The 22,418-nt window shown below is 39.7% G+C and overlaps 1 protein-coding gene across 1 annotated transcript in view; it reads right to left on the bottom strand.

The window, feature by feature from the left end:
- LOC119657098 overlaps positions 1–22,418 on the bottom strand; it is a 65,464-nt gene that overhangs the window by 5,459 nt on the left and 37,587 nt on the right. Inside the window, exon 7 of the mRNA XM_038063854.1 lies at positions 1,454–1,487. Coding sequence (XP_037919782.1) covers positions 1,454–1,487 — 34 coding nt within the window. The remainder of the gene's footprint in view (positions 1–1,453; positions 1,488–22,418) is intronic.

Below are 22,418 nucleotides of genomic sequence, written 5' to 3'. Positions count from 1 at the left end.
CATAGAAACATGGGTTGATCACGAAGACATATCCGGTTTACCTGCAGTTCGTAAGTAGTACTTGATAGTTTTGCGTAAGGGAAGGTATGGGACCGATAAGTTTTAACTGACCGCCACATTCCACACAACAGACCGGAGGTTCTGCTAGTTAAAAAGATTGGTCGAAGGTGGATTATGAACCACTGGTTCGAAACATCAAAGAAATTTGGCGTCTTGAGAGGGTAGTTGGTTGGTTGGTTATTTCCCAGCTACAAATATTGCACCTGAATTCTTTAAGGATTCTGGAATCCTCGCACAGTCTAGTTCCAACCATGCAGAAGTACACAATTGCGAGAACGCGCTCGATGTTGTGAGAATTCCTTGATAGATCTTCCCATTAACTTACCAATGATCACCATCACCAAAGCGAATTTACCCTTTTTAAATAGGTAGGAACTTGACACTTACTGCTAGTGTTAGGTAAAATCCGACATCAACCTGGATTGTTACAATTCGGGAATAATAATATGTAATATTTTAGAAATTCATCCCACACTTTTTTCCTTAAAAATCCCTTATCTGGACATTATAATTTTCAAATAGTCACAACTCGCAATTGAGGAGTGAAAGATTAAAAGTCATAAAATGTAGGTCGAAATTTAGTTTTTTTCCTATAAATCACAATAGCCTCCCATAATAACTGATATCTCAAAGGCGCGGAAAATACTCTTTGGAATATGCCCCCAATTAAATTGATATGGAAAATAACTATAATTGGTTTTGTGTGGCAAAAGCAACTCTGCATATTTTGCAAATCAGTTCATCCGAGCCGCATCTAGTTATAGTGGAGATACCAACTCTGTGGGCATTTAATATTTGACCGCACTAGTCTCCTCTTATAAATTGTAGACAAGTAGACACTGCTTCCACCATAACACCCCAACAATGACTGGCATTATGACCTCGTAAATTAAATTAAAGAGTTAACTTGCCAAGGAAGCCTTTGCACACTTCGTCATATCTTATTGTGTTGCTAACTACAAGAAAATCGAATACTGACTCACAGCGTGCTGACTTTTCAGAGGAAAATTACTGGAGAAATTATCACGTTCCTAGATTAAATTTCCCGTTGATTTGAAAAAGTTTCCCATCTTTTTTTGTTAAACGAATAATTTCTGTTCTTGACTGGATAAAAGCAGATTAAAGATGAACTGCATATTTCGCGAATTTGCTTAAGATTGATAGCAGAGGTAAACGCAAAACTGCCGTCTAATTTCACAATCTAATGTGCTGACACTATCACAAAACAAAGCGGCCTATCTCAATTTAGCATTACAATCTCAAAAACTTTTTAGCTAGGTCTTAGCGGCGGCAACCATGACCTTACTCGCACAAAATACACACCCTCGCCTTATTGCCAATAACTAGATTGAGCACTTTGTACTATTCTGATATTGCTAATCATTAAACTTACTTTTTGAAAACAAGAAAGAATCTTTAATCACTAATTAACTTCGAATTTCAATTTAGGCCGAATCCACACTGGTAAATTTCGTCCACTTCAAGTTCTAACTTGGGTAATGTGATACCTTTCACTTATCGCGCTAAACTGAGTCGCTCACTGGCTTCGGCGTCTTACTAATAGTGCGAAATTATCGCTTTTTATCGCCTCGAATTGTTAATGATGCAATAGAGCCGCGCGAATTTATCTTGATAACATAAGTATAAATTATTGAGTCCCAGAGCAACTCGTGCTGGCCGCATGCAACCCTACATATATGAACACATGTTCCTATTGTTTGGAAAAGTTCACGTTAGGCTGTAGTGATTTAGTTACAGAAAATTAACTCTGATCATGGTAATTTTCGATGGGCACGTGATCACAGCTGGATAATTATTTATTCTAGGCATGTCTGGCGAAACAGAATAACAGAAATTATGATTAGTCATAAATTTGCCCAGGAAATAGGAGGGTACCAAATAGTTCGCGGGTGAGTTCCAAGGCGTTCCTGATTTGTTATGAAAGTAAATATTCCAGATGTTCCAGAGCATGAAATGTGAAATTTATCGGATCACGTCTTTGATTCATGGCCTAGAAACGACCTTGAGTGGGCGGTCATATCAATGTTAACCCCGTTTGTTGGCGCCCCACCCCGGATGAATTGTCCTTGCCAATGTTCGCTCGCCTCGTCTCAACAGCCTGCATGGAAATATACTAGACTATCAGTTCATATTTCTTCCGTTGAATTTTCCCCAACGCATGGCTCCGTGATTTTCCAGAAAGCCTATTCTTATAGTGCCACTGAAATCTTGAGATCTTTTGACTTTCCAAACAATAACCGTGACTCGTGACAACAATGACGGTATTGTCAAATTGAGAGGAAGGCTCTCTGTACCATACAATATTGTTCTTTTCTTTTCAGGTTCTGATATCATTATTGTCGCATTGCTTCTGTTCATCTTAACACTATCAGTGTGGATTAGGTCAATGGGGAAGAATACATATGAGGTGGTTCTGACTCATTGAATCATTTGCAAGGTTTTATGGAACATAGATTATAAGTATATGGTTTTTTTTTTGGTTTTTTTTAGGAGGTGAAAATCTTCAAAAGACTCTGGCCTGGGCACATCAGAGTGTGGGATTTTTACTCACTAAAACCAATCTCCCCATGCTTTCTCTCTAGCTGCTCCCTGATCGAAGGTATCAACCTGTAAGTCCAACGACCCTTTTCTTACTGGTCCCATCGCTGTTGTCATCTGCTTATGGATCTCCCTCTTTCGGCTTTTTTCACCTGCGATAAGGGAGAGATGGACCTGGTGTTGTAAATGTTCATCATTTCGGTTGCCAGGATGTCAATCGGCATCATTCCCGAGATGACGAACGCTGCATCGTCTGAGAGGGTCCTCAAGGCAAAACACACCCTTAAGTCTGTTCTTCTGTAAACCGTACTCAGTTTATATGCATTGCCTAAAACCTGCAGCGCGTTTCCCCAAACTGGGGCTGCATACAGCATGATAGAACTCACCACCCTGGCTATGAGCAGCCTGCAAGTATACCGCGGCCCTCCTACGTTCGGCATCATCCTTGCGAGAGCCATACTCGTGGTGGATGCTTTTTTGCAAGTATGCTCTATGTGCTGCTTAAAATTGAGTTTTCCGTCTATCATCACCCCCAAGTATTTGATGGCCGGCTTGGAAGTGATGATACGATTCCCGATTCTAATGCGGGCTTAATTTCTTTTGCGGCTCTTAGTGATGAGGATCGCTTCCATCTTTTCCTCAGCGAGTGCCAGTCGAGCACCATGTAATCAAGCCTTAACAACACTGATTGCTTCGCTTGCGTACAACTCAGCATTCTCGAGGTGCTTTGCGACCACAACCAGTGCTATATCATCGGCGTAACCCACCACCGTGGCCCCCTCTAGAACCGGAAGGTTAAGCACATCATTATGCATGATATTCCACAGTAGTGGGCCCAGTACAGAGCCCTGTGGGACACCCGTGGAGACAACGTACTCTTTGGGTCCATCACCGGTATGATACAAGAGTGTTCGCTCACGCAAGTAGCTATGTATAATAGCGGCGAGGTAGGTGGGAACATCAATCGTCGACAGAGACTTTCGTATAAGGTTCCAATTGTAGAAGTTGAATGCATTCCTCACATCCAGGGCGACCACCACACAATATTTGCCGGTACAACCCCTTTCATAAATTGCCTTTTCAGCCAAACCAGTAATCATTTTGATGGCATCAATGGTTGATCTGGCTTTACGGAAGCCATACTGCCTATCTGAAAGGCCGCCTTGGCTCTCGACGACTGGGAGTAGTCTATTAAAAAATAACCCGCTCCAAAATTTTCCCCATAGTGTCTAGAAGACATATGGGTCTATAGGAGGACGGTTCCCTTGGCGGTTTGCCAGCCTTAGCCAGCAGCACCAGCTTCTGCCGCTTCCACGGTACTGGAAAGATACCCTCGGACATGCACGTTTCGAACAGCTATATGGTTTCCCGTAATCCCTACTCGTCACACACTCGGCGGCCATCCTGGTATAGTAGATTTCATTGCATAGCATAGCCAACAGTGGAGTTGTGACCTATCACTTCAGGACAGAAAACCCCAATGACGCGATGGACGCAATTGCTGATGAAGGATTAGAGCCTGCGAGTAACTTTTACACGAATAGAGACACCAGACGGTCGGTATAATTTTCGGTACTGCCCCCTCCGAAAGTGTTCGAACCTAAAGTATTTACGGCTTCGCAGCTAGTGCATCATTTCGTTTGTTTTGTCCTGTAACGAACTGACAAGACAGTTATTTGCTAGTATACCGCATGCTTCCTTTCTCTTACTTCACTTCCTTCAATATCTACATTATCCTTCTTTAAATTCCTTACTTCCCATTTCGACATTCACTTACATATTTTAAAATAATAATTTATAAACGATAGTTCTTATTATCCTAATGACAAACTTTTCCAGATACCCCTATCACCTTTTAAACTTGCCGAAAACCTAAAATTCAATATTTCTAATAATAGTAAAGAAATTTCAAATATTTAAAAAATGATCATTAACCTTTTCTTGTTGTAGTTTTCACTATATACTTGCTGCATATTATTAAATGCATTTCTAAGATTTGTTTCGTGCTAAGGCGAAATGTTATGCATGCAAATGCGAATGCTGGGTTCATAGCTTGAGCCGAAAAATTAGCGGGACATTGGGCCGCTGAGCCAAGGCGAATCGGCAAGTCAGGACTTGGTTCATGTCTGTTAATAGAGTAACATGGTCTTTTGTGATTTCGGAGTTTTATAATCGGAAATTATAGGAAATTATAGCGGAGGAAATTGTTTTCATTCTCAAATTTGCTCTAAATTGAAGTTGAGTAGTCTTAAAAGATACCATAGGAAATATGCGGGAAGGAATTGGTTTGACTTTAACAATTTTTAAAATTTATTCTGAGATTAAGTGCAATTCTTGTTGTTTGAGGTGTGATCATCTATCTGAGCTGGTGTTTTTTTCCATTTGCGATGTGTAGGCACGCATTGGTTTAAGGGCATGTGAAGTTTTTTTTAATGATACGTGAGGGACTGAAGTGTTGAATGGGATCTTCCCACATTCCCGAGCCAGGCAACCTGACTACCAGAGAGAGAGATGTACAAGTGCATCTCGACGGAATACTACAGTTTAGCTTCCGTATTTGCGGGTAGACCTTCACGGCCAATTTCGCCAATTTTGTTGGTATTTAGGATAGCTTTCCCCTCTAGATGGACTCTGGGTACCTATGATGGTATTTTGACCATCAGAATCGGTGATTAGCCATAACAAACCCTCGTCCCAAATGGCGACAATAATTGCCTTACTAATAAGTTTATTCATAATATTAAAATACTTTTATTTTAAGGTGCCATAACCTAGGGTGGCAATAGCCGCGCGCTTTCAACGAGGGTAATAGTTCTTTCCCCGCACACCCTCCCCGCCCTAGCACGGTGATATCAAACTGCCCCCTTCCCTTTGAGACCCTATAAATTTTTACATTTTTAAGAAAAGTGACCGCCACGAGTTTTTAAAGAGGTTGTGGAAGACCTTGCCTTCTACTATTAACGGGGTTTTCCTACCTGACGGTTTGCAGAAATTGATTTTTTGTTTTACATATGTTTTGGAAGCAGAATATGTTAGGAATATACTGTCGAAATTCAAAACATTTATCAAGTTACAGCAAGCAGGAGAGCTCGAGCCATGTTGACGTGCATACAAAACGAAAATTTCAAACGCGCTTTTCTCGAAAAACATTTTTTTCCAACTGGTGGGAAATACAACTAAAAGTTTGTTCAACCGGTCGGGCTGAAATTTTTACATAATTTTCTACACATCCGTAGTCCTGGTTCGAACCGCGATTATGTTTTTTCGCTAATAATTTCTTATTTTTCTTCTGGATTTTCGAGGAAAATTTGACCCGATTTTTGAAGATTTTGCTTTACACTCCGCCATTTTAATATTTAGTAAAGTAAAATTATGGTCGAGGTTCAGATGATAGCGGCGAGTATACAGGATAAGAAAAGGGTTGAATTTTTGGTTTCAGATTACTATAAATAGCGATCTGCTTCCCACCATTCTCCTCTTTTTTTAGAGGAGCCCATTTTTACCATAAAAAAAACCATGAATGATTATCAAATTGACCAATCGAAAATGTTTTATCATAGTTCAAGACCCCAATAATAACATATGTATAAAATGATTAGAAGGATTATATCTATCTTTATTGCCGAAAAAAAATTCCAAAAACCCCCTTAATGCGGCGAGTGACATCGAAATTGGTATCACAATAAAGACAATTACCAAGTAATACAAATTGACCAAATTGCCTTTAATGTTTTGTAAATTTCTGCAGATAAGAAGATAACTTTAATTTTATTCCTTTTTATCTTCACTCTACTTGATTTCTTTTCCAAATTCAGAGCCATTAGGTCAAAATCTAAGACTAAATTTTTGATCAAGGAGATGTTACCAGCTTAGTCGATTTGATGAGCCCCTCCATGTCCTGCGGACAAAATAGCATGAAGAACGTCCCCGATAGCAGGAGGGCACAGTATCAGTGACCGAACAACCTTCTCGGATCCGTATAGATCCCTATAGACTTAAAATTTCCCGGGGATTGTATAGCGATGTAACACATAGAGCTATTAATTTGTTCGGAATATATTTTTAGTGCAAAGCATCCCAAACTCCGCATACCGTTCCACAATGATTCGAAGGGTATTGATGTGGTATGCAAAAGGAAGAACTAGAGCGAAAAACCACCTGGTCTCCATATGTTTTCTTTGATCCACCCCAAATAATCAATAAGCTATTATTTTTGCAATAGAATGGAGTACACCAATATCCCTGCAACTATCACCCTCAAAACAAGTGCGCTCTTTCGGATTTTAACGATCATCCCCTTCTTCCACTGACTGGGAAAATTTTCGGTTTCCCAGTATTTTCGGATAGAAGGAAAAACTAGCTCACCAGAGGGCTGCGATGAATAGTTCCAAACCGAGATTTCACTCTACTTGAGCGCCTTGATCACCGAGATTATTTCACTTCTGCCTGGAAAAAGTAGCCCCTTTCCGGATGTTACCATTCATTTCATCCACAAGAGGTGAAACTACACCAGATATTACATGACTGAGAAACGTAGTGACCTGCAAATTATTCTGTTATGTAGTATACCACCAATGCATATCATAGTAACGCAATAATAAATTCCGTTTTGTCATGAATTTATTCCCTAAAATTTATTGCAATATCGGAGCTCAAGCGCATCATATTTGCCTCACTTACAGCAGCAGTTGCAACTTTCAGTCTCTTATCCGCTTCCATATTTTCAAATCTTGTCGCACCATTTCAGAATGAATTAAGAACCTAAATCGTCGTAGAGAAAACAGCGCTTTTAAGTACTTATCAAAATGTCGTCCTTGGCAAATCGGCAACAATGTCAGCAAATTGCTTGCTTGCAACAGTTGAAACCGAACTGAAATTATGTCAGGGTTTGTTTTTATATATTTTTGGCCAATGATGAGGTGATGATGATGATGATGAGGTGGTATAGACTGCAGCAAGCCACAAATCGTTCACCCTTGTCATTACGGTTCCTCAAACTTAGTTCTCCCTTACATGTCCGAAAAAGATTTTATCAGAGCCCTGATATTCCTATTGTTGATTATAATCAGACGTCGAGAATGCTTAATTCGTTTTTGAGTTAGAATTTTTTCTCTATTTGGTTATATATAGAAGGATTTCGTGAAGGCTTTCGACAGCGTCAGCAGGGAGTATACCTGGACTGCTCTACGCCAGAGGGGTATTCAGGAGAAACTAACAGCTATTATCAAAGCGACATTTAATGGCGAGTGAAAATGTCAGAGGAATTCCTTAAGTTAGTTAGTAGTTAAATTAAAAGTGGAGCCTGACAAGATTGCGTCCTGTTGCCAATGTTGTTCTTCTAGTTATCGGTGACGTCCTAGCGGAACGGAATTCAATGTACCATTACATCTTTCCTCAAACACTTCGACTACGCTGTTAACATTTGGTAACATCCGCATCATTTGGTTGCTCCCTCACCGACTAATGTGACTTGACCGAATTTCTCTAAATTTGGAAAGTGTGACCATCAGAGTCGTATTAAAGATGAAAACCAACAAAACCAAGGCTCTCAGTCTGAGTAGCAATCGCACTCGTCCTATCTTGTCCTATCTGCATCAGCTAGGTAGCGTTGTTTCTACAGACAGTGGCACAATGCTAGATCCGCCTTTGCTGGTTTGTCTAAAACTTATAAATGCACATAGGTACTTCATCTGTTATAAGAGTGAACCAAATGGAAAGCAACCATCACTGTTACACTGTTACATCAAGTACCCGGCCTGAGTCTTCCTATGGATCAAGTACTTGTAGATGCGTTAACTAAAGGGCGGAAATGGCAGTGAATAGTTGACACTTTAAGAAAGGGTGACGAATGCATTGCGGGATATGCTATGCAATGGGTTTCATCCCACGTGGCCCAAAACATGCATGGGGCAGAATTCTCGGGAGAACCTGGCGGGGACCTGGGCATTTCGCTGAATCGGGAGCAAATGCTCTATCTAGGGTAAATATCCCAGATATAAATGTATAAAGACTTCTACGATCTGAAGTTGATTTCTTTATGAGAAAAGCATTTGGTCTCATTATATGCCGATTTTTTCAACCATCAACATTACAGTCATTTTAGGGCAGCTCATTTAAATAAGGTAGAATTCGCTTTCTACTAAGCCGAACATGGAAAAATTTCCATTTGCTTGAAGGGTTCGGTTGTGCTTCAAACCACCCGAAAAATACCCTAGATGTAAACTACCGGAAAAGAGAAATGCGCCACTTTAATAAAAATCAATATATTATCCGATTCTGTTGACAGTGAACACGATCAGATATCAAACTTGGAACCAGCATTAGTAAACAATCAGGAGTTGCTTCCACCAGCAATAGCGCTGGGTAACACGTTTCAAAAACAAACCATCCCGAAACGAAAGCAATGAAACTTCTTTCGGTATGATTATTGACGGAGCTATCAATTTCCAAAATATTTGCAAGTTATGCATTTAATGTTTTAGCAAATAAACATAGTCTTCCATAAATTTCTAATCTTTAATGTCTTATTAAGATAAGTATATTCCTCACTATGCTGAATATTCCTATAATAAATCAATTAATATGCATAAACAAAAACAAAGAAACTTGGAATTTCATTCAAGTTCCATCGTTACTGACCTGAAGTACCAAATCATGCGGTCTCGTCGTGGTCATTCACATATTTATATTAAGCTTAAACTCCACCTGAATCTCCACCTATTTTTATACTACCTTCGGAAAATACCCCGATGACTCTACAATAAATTCAGTTTGAACCTCAGATATGCACTGTTTATCTATATACGTATAGCGCGATTTTTTTATGATGATCCACTTGACATATACGAAGCACTGCCTAAAAGGCTGATAGCTGGCGTCATGTCTGCTACTGAGATAAACCAGTTACGGAGACCATTTGTTTCCGCCTGAACCTACGGTCTCTCTATTATTACTCATTCCTTTCCGCGTCATAGTTAACATTGAATAAGAGATTAGGAAAAAAACGGATTAGACGCTGGCTGTTATCATTTTCCATTTGTTAGTAATCAAGGACCGAAATTTAGCGCGCGATAAGACCAGCTGGCACAGTTGACACCAGGTCGGAGACACGGAAACATGAACGTGCCCAGACAAACGTATTCTAGTCAGAACAAAGTAACCAGAAGTAGCCGGCTTTCATCGCTTTTTATACTAATGACCTATGTTAATCGACGAGTTTGGTAAAGATTCAATATTTCTACAATATCATAACGTAATGGATAGCGTCGGTAATATAATCTACGGTGACAATACACCTTCCCTGATGACGCGGCCAGCTATTTCTAGATAGATGAATTATCAATTCTGACGAAAAAACGTTAGGGGATGTTATGCTGAAATTCAACAAGTGCATAAATATAATGAGCCACTCTAACTTCCCAGTTTTTCACTAAGGTGACGCATATTTATAATGACAATAATGATTGCAGGTTTTGATATTGCGTGAGAATGTTAGTATCTCATAGTAAGCGAATAATATTGGCGCTTCCGACTTGATGATCACAGGTTTAAACTGGGATTTTTTAAATAAATTTAGCACTTATGTTTACGAGATTCGATTAAATCGGAGTTTTACTTCCAGAGCCCAGGTTCCCCAGACACCTTAATCTGGTTATCGTAGGATATAAGTGAAGCCGATGGCGATTTCTCCCGTACGTAAAATTGTACTAAACTTTTTCTCACAAACAAAGAGAAAATCCTCAACGCCAATATCCTTTAGGATGTACTATACAAGAAAACTATCATCCCAGGGGCCTATTTAACAATCGATCTCCGCAGTACCTTCGCCCATGTCGTTGCCAGCACATGGCTGCGAGTGGCCACATCCCAGCGCGAACCAAAGGCAGCGCTTCCTTAAAGATTCATTTCGAGTTAATGGTAATGGATTTTAATGGAATCATTGAGCGAATGCTGCTTCAAAATTCCTCTATAAGAAGCTCGCAACCTTCTCGGCAATTGGTTCGTGTTTGCTCTGCTAAGAAGTGAGGAGCAAACAAGTAAATCAATCTTTCCGGTGCATCAATTTCCTGCTGTGATAGGATGAAGAAACACATCCAAGAAAACCATCTAGGCAACGTCGGCATACCGACACATCAATACGTTAGCCAGATGGATCACGAGCCACTTACCTATTTCGTCTTTACCCGAACGGTACATAATGAGATTCCGTGCCTCTTTGTTGCTAGATTTGCTCCTCCTGTATATAGTCACCTTACTTCAAGCCATGAAAGCAAAGGACCCTGTAAACTACCCACTTTAATAGCTGCTTGTCAACTATTGGACTAAATAGGAAATTCCAATACGTACAGGCTACTTAATGAATTTTTCCGTAACACAAAACATTTTCGAGTTTCTAGGCGGCGCGAAATGTCATTCCATATACGCGGGTTTTGTACGAGATAACTAACTGACGCGAATGTCGATGACGCCTAGACGGTTTTCTTATGTATGTTACCCCATATCATGCATCATGATACTATCACCTTAGTAAATGCGTAAAAAAGGCTGAAGAACGTCGAATATACACAATGCTTTTCTTCCACCGTACAAATTCAAACAATGCCGTCAGAAATGAATCTCCTGTGTGTAGTCTTCTTGCACTCCATAGTTCACATGCTTGATCAAGAAACTCAAGTCAATGCACCAACTACCTTGCTCGAATTTTTCTACTACACTCTTAACACATTCATGAACTGTGCTTTTTCAACACAACCTGCCTCAACCAAACTCCCCAACTTTATTCTATAGGAAGAATAAGAATAAAAAGTTAGCTGAGCTTGGCAAAATACCCCCATTATCCTAGAAGAAATGTTCCGCCATTATTAGCACGTTGCTGATCTCTCTAACAATCCATTGTCTGCTGAACTTTCGCTCCCCACAAATTGAAAGTATGCCCAGATCACACCCTGTTCCCCTTGTTGTTGGAAACAAAATCTTATTAAATCGGTTCACTGTCTGCCTATCTTTCTTTTTAAGGTTTTGTGTGCAACAAGACCTTATTAAAAATCGGTTTATTGTCTGTATGTCTATCTGTCTGTCTGTAACAAGAATTTTTCTTGGAAACTGTTGCAGCGATTGACACAAAATTTGGTGAATTACATTATTCTAGGTCAAACTTAAGGAAGGTCCCTATATATGCAAAAGGGGGGTGCAATTTTTTTTCACCAAATATAGTCATGTGAGGTATCAAATGAAAGGTCTCGATAATACTTTCTGAAGCCGGTCTTAATTTTGACATTTGTTGGAAAGGTGGAGGTGCGGGGGGTTGAAAATGATCACTTCTTTAACGGACCCATTCTCAGAAACTACCCAACCGAAATATCTGAAAGATATCAAGAGGCTGCCTATGTTGCCTAGGCCTCGAAGTACCCTTCTCTATAAGATAGAGATAGATAGATAGATAGATAGATCTATAGATAGATAGATAAAAAGTTTGGTGGAAATCGCACTTCTATGCAAATCCAAGTCTTTGAATGTCAGTATCACGCGAAAGTGGGTGTTCTCATATAATAATGCATATATTACGTACTAAGTCCTAATCGGACAAATGTTCACTCAAATATTTTTATATAAGAAATACACAAAACCTTCCGGTTTCCCGCCCGGTTCAGTATTTAACTATTATTTGTGATGGTGATCCAGCCCCTTCTTTTCTTCCTTCTTAAGTCCTCCTGGCATAGCATTCCGTGGATAATCTTTATTGTTTAAGGGGGAGGGCGGAAGCTGAAAATGGTAATTTTTTCACGGACTCATACTCGAAACCTACCCAACCGAAAAATCTGAAAAACAGTCAAAAAGCTATCACTATATGGGACCTAAGCTTCGAAATACCCTCCATACCGATATTTGGTAAAATAAAGTTAATAATAGTACTTCTCAATAATTTTTAGTAATTGACTGTAAAACCTCCTTAAGTTCATCCGAGAATCATGAAAGTTTGCAGCAATGAAGGCTATAATATAGTAGCATGTTATTACCTTTGGCAGGAACCGCATTATCACTAACAAACTTGTAATAGGTCAAAGTTGCCGCTTCAGTGCAAATTCTAAGACTTTGAATGTTAGTAGGACACGAGAGTGAATATACTTACATAATACATGCATAATTATACATTACGTGCTAGGTACTAATGGGAGAAATGTCCACTCAAATCTTTTTATACAGCTTCCGTTTTCCCGACTTGTTGAAGGATTAGGAAAGTTGTTGTCTCGACAGTTTAACGCATCTTATTTTGAATCCCATTCATGATGAGTTTTACTGTATTTACTTTTCTTAACTGTCTTGATGATGTATCTTATTTCCTTTTGCCTCCTATCCATGTTGAGCTACATTGTGACTATCCTATGTTTGTAAAACAAAGCCTTATTAAAATCGGTTAGAATATAGTCGTGTTGGGTATCAAATAAAAGTTCTTGATTATAACTTTTCGAAGCCAGCATTAATTTCGACATTTGTTGGAAAGGTGGGAACTACGGGAGGTCGAAATTGATGATTTCTTTAACGGAGCCATTCTCAAAAACTACTCAAGTGAAAAATCAGAAAAAACCATGAAGCTGCCTCTACACAGTGTGCAGGGTTCAAAATACTCTGTATATCGATATATACTCAAATTATGCTAATATTAATATTATATATTACCATGTTTTTGGGGAAATAGACTAGAATAACAAACAAAATAAATAAAACCTTTCATACCTGAAGCGTCTGGTTTCTGTTGTCTTGAGTTGTTTTCATTTTCATGGTGAAGTCTGTTCCTATGTGCCTTTTTTAGTTTTGTTACAAAAAAGCTCCCATTTTTTGTCTTCAGATGATTGCCAAACATCTTACTCAGAATATTGGAAGTTTGCAACCTTACGCGTTTCCTTTTCCCCATTCTCCATAAATATTTCACATTTGGTGTCCACCCGACCTCGTAGTTTACTCTTTTGTTGAATAGTAATGGTTGCCCCTGGACCAATTGTTCATCCGATTTGTTGATTACATAGTTAGGTATGAATTCTCCCATTGATTTCTCTATTGCTTTCTGGTTCCTTTGTGTTATGATATCCATCATCTTTTCTACGCTGTTCCCTTTCCTGACTTTTTCGCAAGTGCAGACTGAGGAGCTTAAATATCGTGAGCGAGGCGCATTTATACATTCTAGAATTCAACCATAAAGCTTTGAGGAAATAAATAGTTTCGCCTCCAAGGCATGGCATCCATATCCGAAATATGAAAAAATTCTACATTTGTAGATTGCTAGCCCATAAATCTCTATCAGTTAGCCGTTACTTTGATAAAGAATTGAGTGAATTCTCAACCTAATTCGGGCACAATCTATCTGCCTTTCTTTAAAAGTGGAGTTCCTCCATATATAACATAGAAAAAGACCCATCCCTAGACGGTATCTCGCTAAAATTAATTTAATGGTAATTTCTTTGGGTGTAGTTCTCGCTAACGTACTAGGACATGTTAGGCGGCAGTGCGGTGCTAACAAAAATCAAATTTACAATCCCTTTCCGGCCTTCGTTCGTCAGCATTATGTCCGCTAATAAACTGCACGTCCTTGCGTTAGTTTCTCAACTTCCCCATTCGAAGTCCCAAAGCAAGGTCGTCAAACATGTCGTCAAATTCAGACAATGTGAGAGCTTATTTTCAATCATCATCATCAATCAATAAATCAATTATTCCGTGGCCCCGTTTTCCTCAATGCGCATTTAAGGTTCCAATTGCAACCCTTGTCGATATGTCCTTCCCTTCATGCCTACTTTATCGAGCTAACCAACGCGCCTGTATATGTCGTCTTAAAACACAAACAACCCATCCAACTTTACGGCTGCCGAAAACTCCTGCGCTGCTCCATTGTATTGTATTGTTTGTGTACCGAAGTAGGTCTTTTTGAAACTCACAATAGATTCTTTTTCAATTTTCTATAACTTGAATTGCTTTACAGGGGAGAGCCGGTTTTCCTCTAGATAAGACATATCTAGTTCCTTGCAATGACCTACGCACTGCGGCATTCCCCTCAAATGAGTTTTTAATTGGATTGTTTCAGCTCAAACATAGGAATCCCTTTCTGGATTCATCCGAACCTGTTGACACTTCCGCCCAAATTTGGACAGGAATCAGCTGTGGCCTTACTGTAGATAAGAATTGGTTTTGGGAGGATTCGTTTTTCTGCTATCTTCTTAGTTGTTTTATTTGTGACCTTTGTCTATCCATTTTGTGGTTTCCTTCGCTGCTAACACTAGCACTTGGAACACTTGCTTCTACCTTCCGGACTTTTGGTAGAGTTTCTAGGAACCACCAGTTTAGCGTATCGTAGCTTTAAGGGTGTGGTTCCATAGATTATCCTTCAGTGTTCCATAGATGATCCTCCGTTTTGTTTCTTTCTTCTGCAAACTGTTCTAAAAGACCCTAATGACTATCTATTAACTATTTTTGCTGCAAGTATTGTGAATGTTATTTCTTCCGGATCAGAGCTCTGTTCTCTACGATTGTTGGTTGAATTATTGTTGTTACTACACTTTTCAAGGTGTTCATTGAGTTTTTAAATATTTGTTTAAAAATGTGTTTATTGAGTTTTCTAGATCCTTATATTTTGACACTTTTACCTCGGGGCAGATTTCGAAATTGACAAGCTTCTCCTGAATGGGTCCAACTCCCCGTACATCATGCAGCCGCCACTCTTTAGCAAATGTAATAGGTATTGTAATCGGTTTCGTTGTCACCGATGGATATATAAATCAAGGGGAAAAATATTATGCTGACATCTTTATATAAAAATACTTTCCGCACTGATACCCCACCGATTAGAAAAGTGCTCGCATTGTACCCATCCCAAAAAAGAATCTTAATCCACTTAATCCTGATAGCTACAGGCCTACCTCTATCCTATCTTGCTCCACCAAAATTTTTGAGCGGGTCATCAAATCCCTCATAGACAAACACTGTACTTGCAACAGCTTTCCGAAATCCTCAATTTCCATTCGCACCTCTGTAAGCTAATTCTTAGCTTTCTAGATGGGCGGAAATCCTTAGTCAACATCCAGCAGCACCTTTCCCCGTCCTATACTTGCCCCGCCGGCATTCCTCAGGCTGCAGTCCTTGCTGTTCTCCCTGTTCACCGCAGACATCCCCAAACCAACTCATCATCCGTGTCCTATCCGGATCCTCTAATACGCGGATGACCTAATCCTATATACCGCCAACAAAGACATCTCCCGCGGTGAAGCGCGTCTGAATTCTTATTTAAACGAACTTTACCATTATTTCACCTGTTGAAAACTCTCCTTAAATCCCGACAAATGCGAGACCATTGTCTTCCATGGAAACATGAGAATGACGCCGAAAATGTGGAGTAACATTAGATCTTTGTCACTTACAATTCATGACGATCCCATTCCTACTGTAAAACAGTCAAATACCTCGAAGTGACAATGAATTCTCGCCTCTCCCACGTCCCTCATATAACGAAAGCACTAGGTCGTGCAACTGGTGTCTTCATATCCTTGTATCCTATCCTTAAATATAATATCCCACCCTGTTTTTAAATATGCTCAACGAGTGGAGGTTTTTTTTCGACTTTTCCTCTAAAATGATTTGTAAATATTTCCACACATATATTTCTTTAGTGATAAATTAGGTTAAGCTTCAATGATATAACCTAGATTAAGTTTAACTGTTAAGGTAGCCCCTAAGTTAGTTATAAGTTTATTTTCATTCTTTCTTGTCAATAAAAAATTGTTGTTTTTCTTCCCGCACTGATATCTCTCTTAATGCTGTAGAGTTTGGTGGAATATTAGCATTATTGATACAATTCTACACTTAAACCATTATAAGCCGAAAACATTCGACGCAATCACCACCCAGGGTTATAACCCATTCTTCCATTCCTTTTCGACCTTGAACAGAACGTTCTCTACAAAACGAATTCCCGAGATATATTGTCCTCGGTGCAATCCTGTATTTACTCTCTACAAAAGACTTTTTGGTATATTGCAGAGATAATAAGTAAATTTTATTTGTCCCCGTAAATCCCCAAAATGCTTTGAGAATACCTTATGAACCAAAAAACGGAAAAAAAAATAGGATATATAGACATAGAGAGGAAAAAAACCACAGATAACTTTTACTATCATTAACACAACTTATAAATCAATCATTATAAATGAACAAGTTGGAAACCGCAAGCTTATTATATTTAACTCATTCACAGTTAAGATAATTGGATGGAAAAAATTATCTACTTTATTTATCTTCCAAATCTTCCAAATAATATATATATATATATCTTTGTCTTTACACTTTTATCTATTCTCTGTGTCTGTTAACTAAAAAAAGCTAAAAATAAAGATTTGGTCTTTTTCTGGTTTTTTGTTCTGAGTGTCCTTTTCTTGGCTGTTTTGGTCCATGCTCCAGAGATTTACGAATATCCTCTAAAACGGGGGGAAGCGGGGAAACTACAGTAGTGCCAATTCTTAATTTTCCGAACTTACATATATTCTGTGTGAAGCTAAGGTAGGAGACACTCGGCTTAAGGGGGTCATCCCATGTGAAGGCCATTTTTTTTTAGAAAATTTTTGTCAAGAACTGGATAAAGATACAAATACAAATTTTTCACCATAGATTTAATATCTTGAGCGTGCGTAGTAATTTTTCCACCCCGATCGCATAGTTGGTTATTGAAATACAGGCAATTTATGCACCTATCTTCAAAAAAGGTGTTTTTCTGCTGCCACTCTAGAGGGCGCTGTGATCATCTTAAAGAAAAAAAGTAAACGGCATTTTAACGTACAGACCTAACTACAGTCCACAAACTAGGATTATTAAAAAATATTAAAAACTAAATTTTTGGTGCCGTGTTAAACTTTTTTTTGCGAATTTTGGTGTTTTTTCACGGCTTCTTTAATGAATAAAAAAAAACTACTGAACGAATTGCAATTATCCTAGTTTGCGGACCGTAGAAATATGTTCTGAATAAATCGTGAAAATTTCAAAGAATTCGGTTGGATAGATTTTGGGCTATGGTGGCAACTGATTTTCAACATACAGTCTTGAGAAAAACGCATTTAAAAAGTAGAATGTGATTTTTAGCCATTAAATCTTAACTGACTATTAATCTGTTATATCTAGTCCATAAACCTTAGGTTTCTTCAAGAAACACATGTACAGCCTTGGCTTCAATCCTTGTCCTTTTAGCGAAGTCATTCGGATCGATAATACGAGCTTTATTACGGCGATCGACATAAATCTGACACATGTTTAACACTATAATTTCCGAACGACTCCGAATATCGATGTCAAAAAAAAATTCGATTCTGCGAATCCGACACACGGGATGACCCCCTTAATAATGAAGAACTGCGATTTTCAGTTAAAAAATAATTTTCTACGTAATCTCCCACTTCATCTCACTTGGTCCAGCGTTTTTTTAACAATAGTATTCCTTTTCGGAAGTGAGCGTCTGGGATGCGGTCAAAAACAAATTCTTTCAAGTTCGAGAACGGGGGAGATCGTCGTCAAAGTACATTTGTGAACAGGTACGTTCTCCTTGTGAAAGAAGATTTTTTCTTCAAACCAGATGTTTTTTCGCTGCTGGCCAAAAAGGCTGGAGTAATACTAACCTGTAATTGTTCTAGTTTTTTCAAAGAAATCAGTTATTAGGATTCCTTTCGCATCCCAATACCTTTCTGGGAAATCCAACCGACTTCGATGGTTTCCGGTGTGATTGCGGTTTTTAGCGATTGTTCATGTCGGCCATCATCGACAGACACTATGTTTAAATTCAGCTGCCCACTTTTTATCGATTATTGGTTATTGTTAAGTGGCTCGCTCCGCCACATTACAACGGAACTGTTTCTTGCAGCCCTTGTAGTTTCTGAGTTTTGCTATGCTACTACTTCCACTTATCCGTCTGGATTTTCCTGCATCAACCACAATAACGACCTCCGGATCAGTGTGGAGCAGTGTACGGCGTAGGATAATCTTGATAATCCAACACGCAGGCCTGACGAGAGAGGGTGGCAAGAGAAGAGGGGATTCCCCATCTGGGCCGGAATAGAAATTTCAATGCAAAAAAGGGATAATAGGCGAGTCCGCATAATTTTCTCCCCAGACCTGTATATTTCTTACACAATTTTCACCCCGGGCCCGGATTTTCTCTCTACGGTCCTGAGGACACATATGGGATCACGAAACCGTCAGATTATAGAAGGATTCCGGATCACTAAAAGTGCACTTATACTGCAAACAAGTCGGGAAATCGGAGGCTAAGCGGCAGGTATGAAAGGTTTTGTATATTTCTTATATAAGCATATTTAATTTGGCATTTGCCTAATTTGTATCTAGTTGGTGGTGTTTTTGCATTTCGTTTGTCAAACCATTCACGTTGGTATGATACTGACATTCAAAGTCTTAGACTGCAAGATATTTCCACTAAACTTGGTAGTATTATCCTCCTATTGCTGCAAACGTCGATGTTCTAGGATAAAATTCAGGAGGTTTCTACAGCCAATTTCTTGAAAATATACTTATAATAAATATGGTAATATACTGTTGTTAACTTTATTTAAACAGGTATCGGAATGAAGAGTATTTTGAGTCCAAGATACCATGTACTGGACCACCATATTTCCTTTCAGATATTTGAGTTGGGTAGTTTCTAAGAACGGGTCCTTCACCCATTTTGGACTTCCGCACTTCTCCCCTTGCAACCAATGTCAAAACTAATACCGGTTTCGGAAATTACCAGTCAAGACCTTTCATTTGATACCCCACATGACTATACTCGGTGAAAAAAATGTATACCCCGTTTTTACATGTATGGGGGATATTTTGTAATTAATTTTTATCGGCTGAATTACATTATATTACATTATTATCTATGGTAGAAAAAGAAAACCAGGCAGACCCTGCCTGAGATGGAGCGATGGCGTAGTTCAGGACACCAGACAGCCTTTAGGGATATCGAATTGGTGGACCTCGGCGTAAAACCCGGATGTCTGGAGTTCCTTATTAAGGCAGGCCTAGACCGGATACTGGTTGTTGTGGCATTGATGATGATGATGACTTACATTATGGTCCATGGGTAGGCGTTATCCAGAAGTAGCAGGCAAGTTATGGCCTTTTGATAACTTTTTCATAGCCGGTATAAAATCTTGCTTGAACCATTCCGTAAAAACTTTTCAGGTCACCAATCCGCCTGTTTGATTTTTATAAGCGAAAGGTGAGTAAATTACGGTTTATGTGTTCTCGATGAATGTCAATCGATGTTTTGACTTTTTCGTTCCAGGGGCACTTTATTCGAATAAGGGCCCAAAAGTTTGTGCGACAACATCCTCCAAAATAGGCCACTTTTGACCGTGTTGTGGCCTTGCTCTGGTTGAAGACCTAATTCTTAACTTTTTAACTTTAATTTCTGCAAGTAGGGCTTCACGCGTTGTTAGATAATTTTTTTCTCGTTAAAATTAAAAGACAAATCCCAAATTTTTTTTTTAAATTATCAAGCCAACCACCACTAGTGCGAAAACCGTAAAAATATTTAGCTTTTTCACAAAAAATTTAACCCGATAATGGTGTGTGCCTCGTACGTTCTTGAACGAACCACGCAAATAATGCATTTTTCATTTCTGGATACTCACCAGTTTTGACAGTGTTTCTCACCTTCAATTTTCCTTCAGTAATCTTAACTAAGGGATTTTAACACGGTTAACCCTGATGTCGTAGGTAATCGATCGCCCAAGGCCGTAAATCCGTACAAGGTTTGCTCTAGAATTTCCAACGTCTAATTTGTTTATTATTCCTTTTCATCTCACGAACTTAGCGATAAGTATTTCCGTTTTGTCGAGATTTTTATTGCACAATTTACGACTATATGCACACAGATAGGATACTAATTGATGATTAACGTAATGCATTAGCAAGCGACGTACTGGATGAAGAAATATGGAAGGGAATAAGCGGAAACACAATGACACTAGTCTGGGCACACCAGTGTGTGGGATTTTTACCCACTAAAGCCACCTCCGACTCCTTCCCTGCCCCGCGGAACCATCCTAAGGTATTACATCACGGGGCGGAGTCAGCTCACTCTAGCTTAATCCCGTTTTTTCTATACGCGGCATAGGTGATCACGCTTTTCTTCTCCCCTCTGCCTTTCTCAATTTATTTTGAATAGATGCGATCATGCAGTTGGCCGCACCCCAATTCTCTTGTTTTGCTAGTATTTTCCCCACCAGATTTTCTGGTACCATCACCTCTTCTAGAGTCTCCTCTAGGTTCCTCCTTTCTTCCACAAATTCTCTCTCTCTAGGTCCTCTGGGACTGCATCGCAATTTGGACAATCGGGTGAGGTCTCTTATTTCCTCCATGCCCCGTGGGAAACAACCACTTCTTGATGGCAGGAATGAGCCTGTGAGTCCACCTACCCTTTCCCGAGCGTTCCCACCGCTCTTGCCAACTGTTTATGGATCCCTCCCTTTCAGCGTTCTTCGTCTATAATAAGGGAGAGTTTGGCTTCGCATTGTATACATTCGCCATGTCATCTGCCAAGATGTCAATCGGCATCATTCCAGAGATGACAAATGCTGCACCATCTGAGATAGTCCTGAAGGCAGAGCATACCCTCAGGGCTGTCCTCCTGAAGACTGCATTCAGTTTGATAGCGTTAACTGACATCCGCAACGCCTTCCACCAAACTGGGGTCGCATAGAGCATGATTGAGGTTGCAACCCTGCCCATAAGCAACCTAGAGGTATGCCGGGGCCCTCCCACATTCGACATCATCTTTACCAGGGCTATACTAGCAGTGGATGATTTATCACAAACATACTGTACGTGTTGCTTATAACTGAGCTTTCTGTCTATCACCACCTCCAAGTATTTGATGGTCGGCTGATGATATGATTCCCGATTCTAACACAGGCGTAATTTCTCTTCCGGCGCTTGGTGATGAGGACCGCTTCTGTTTTTTCCTCCGCAAGTGTCAGACCGGAGCTCTCTAACCAACATCTAACAGCACTGATTGCCTCGCTTGAGTATAACTCAGCATCTTCAAGGTGCTTTGCGATAACAACCACTGCTATGTCGTCAGCGTAACCCACCACTGGGGCTTCCTCCGAAAGGAGAATATTAAGTACATCGTTGTACATGATGTGGGCCCAATACGGAGCCCTACGGGACTCCTGGGGTCCGTCATTGGTGTCATACCAGAGCCTCCTTTCACTTAAATAACTATTGACGATAATAATAATCGTTGGCGCAACAATCCATATTGGATCAGGGCCTTGAAGTGCGTTAGAGCACTTCATTCAAGACTGTAACGGTACACTGCAGTACACTGGCAAGGCAATGTGGTCAGGATTGCGCTCGCCCGAGATTATTACCCTGATTTGACTCAGGACTCATTCACAGCTGAGTCGACTGGTATCCGACGTCAAATCACGATACAAATTCCACTGCGACCAATGGGATTTGAACCGCGTTATATGTACTTAAAGAGAAACTGCCAACTCCACTGCTGGCTATGCTATGCGACGGAGGCTACTGAAAGAAAGTAGCCGACGAGCGGATTGCCCTAGGAATACGTGACCCAGGACACTACAGGAGGAGTTTTTTTTTCTGAGGAAGATTTAGAAAGTTTACATTTACGGTAACCGACTGCGATGTAGCGTAGATGTGGTTGGCCCGTTATGTCCTTCTTGGACGATAATGGCAATTATATTTTCGTAAAAGACTACATCTTGGAATAAAACCGCTGATAGGAGAAAGCCATCTATTGT

Source organism: Hermetia illucens, chromosome 5 (assembly GCF_905115235.1).
Source record: "Hermetia illucens chromosome 5, iHerIll2.2.curated.20191125, whole genome shotgun sequence".
NCBI classification, from domain to species: domain Eukaryota; kingdom Metazoa; phylum Arthropoda; class Insecta; order Diptera; family Stratiomyidae; genus Hermetia; species Hermetia illucens.
Note: the sequence above shows the minus strand (reverse complement) of the source record. Positions and strands in the feature narration are given on the sequence as shown.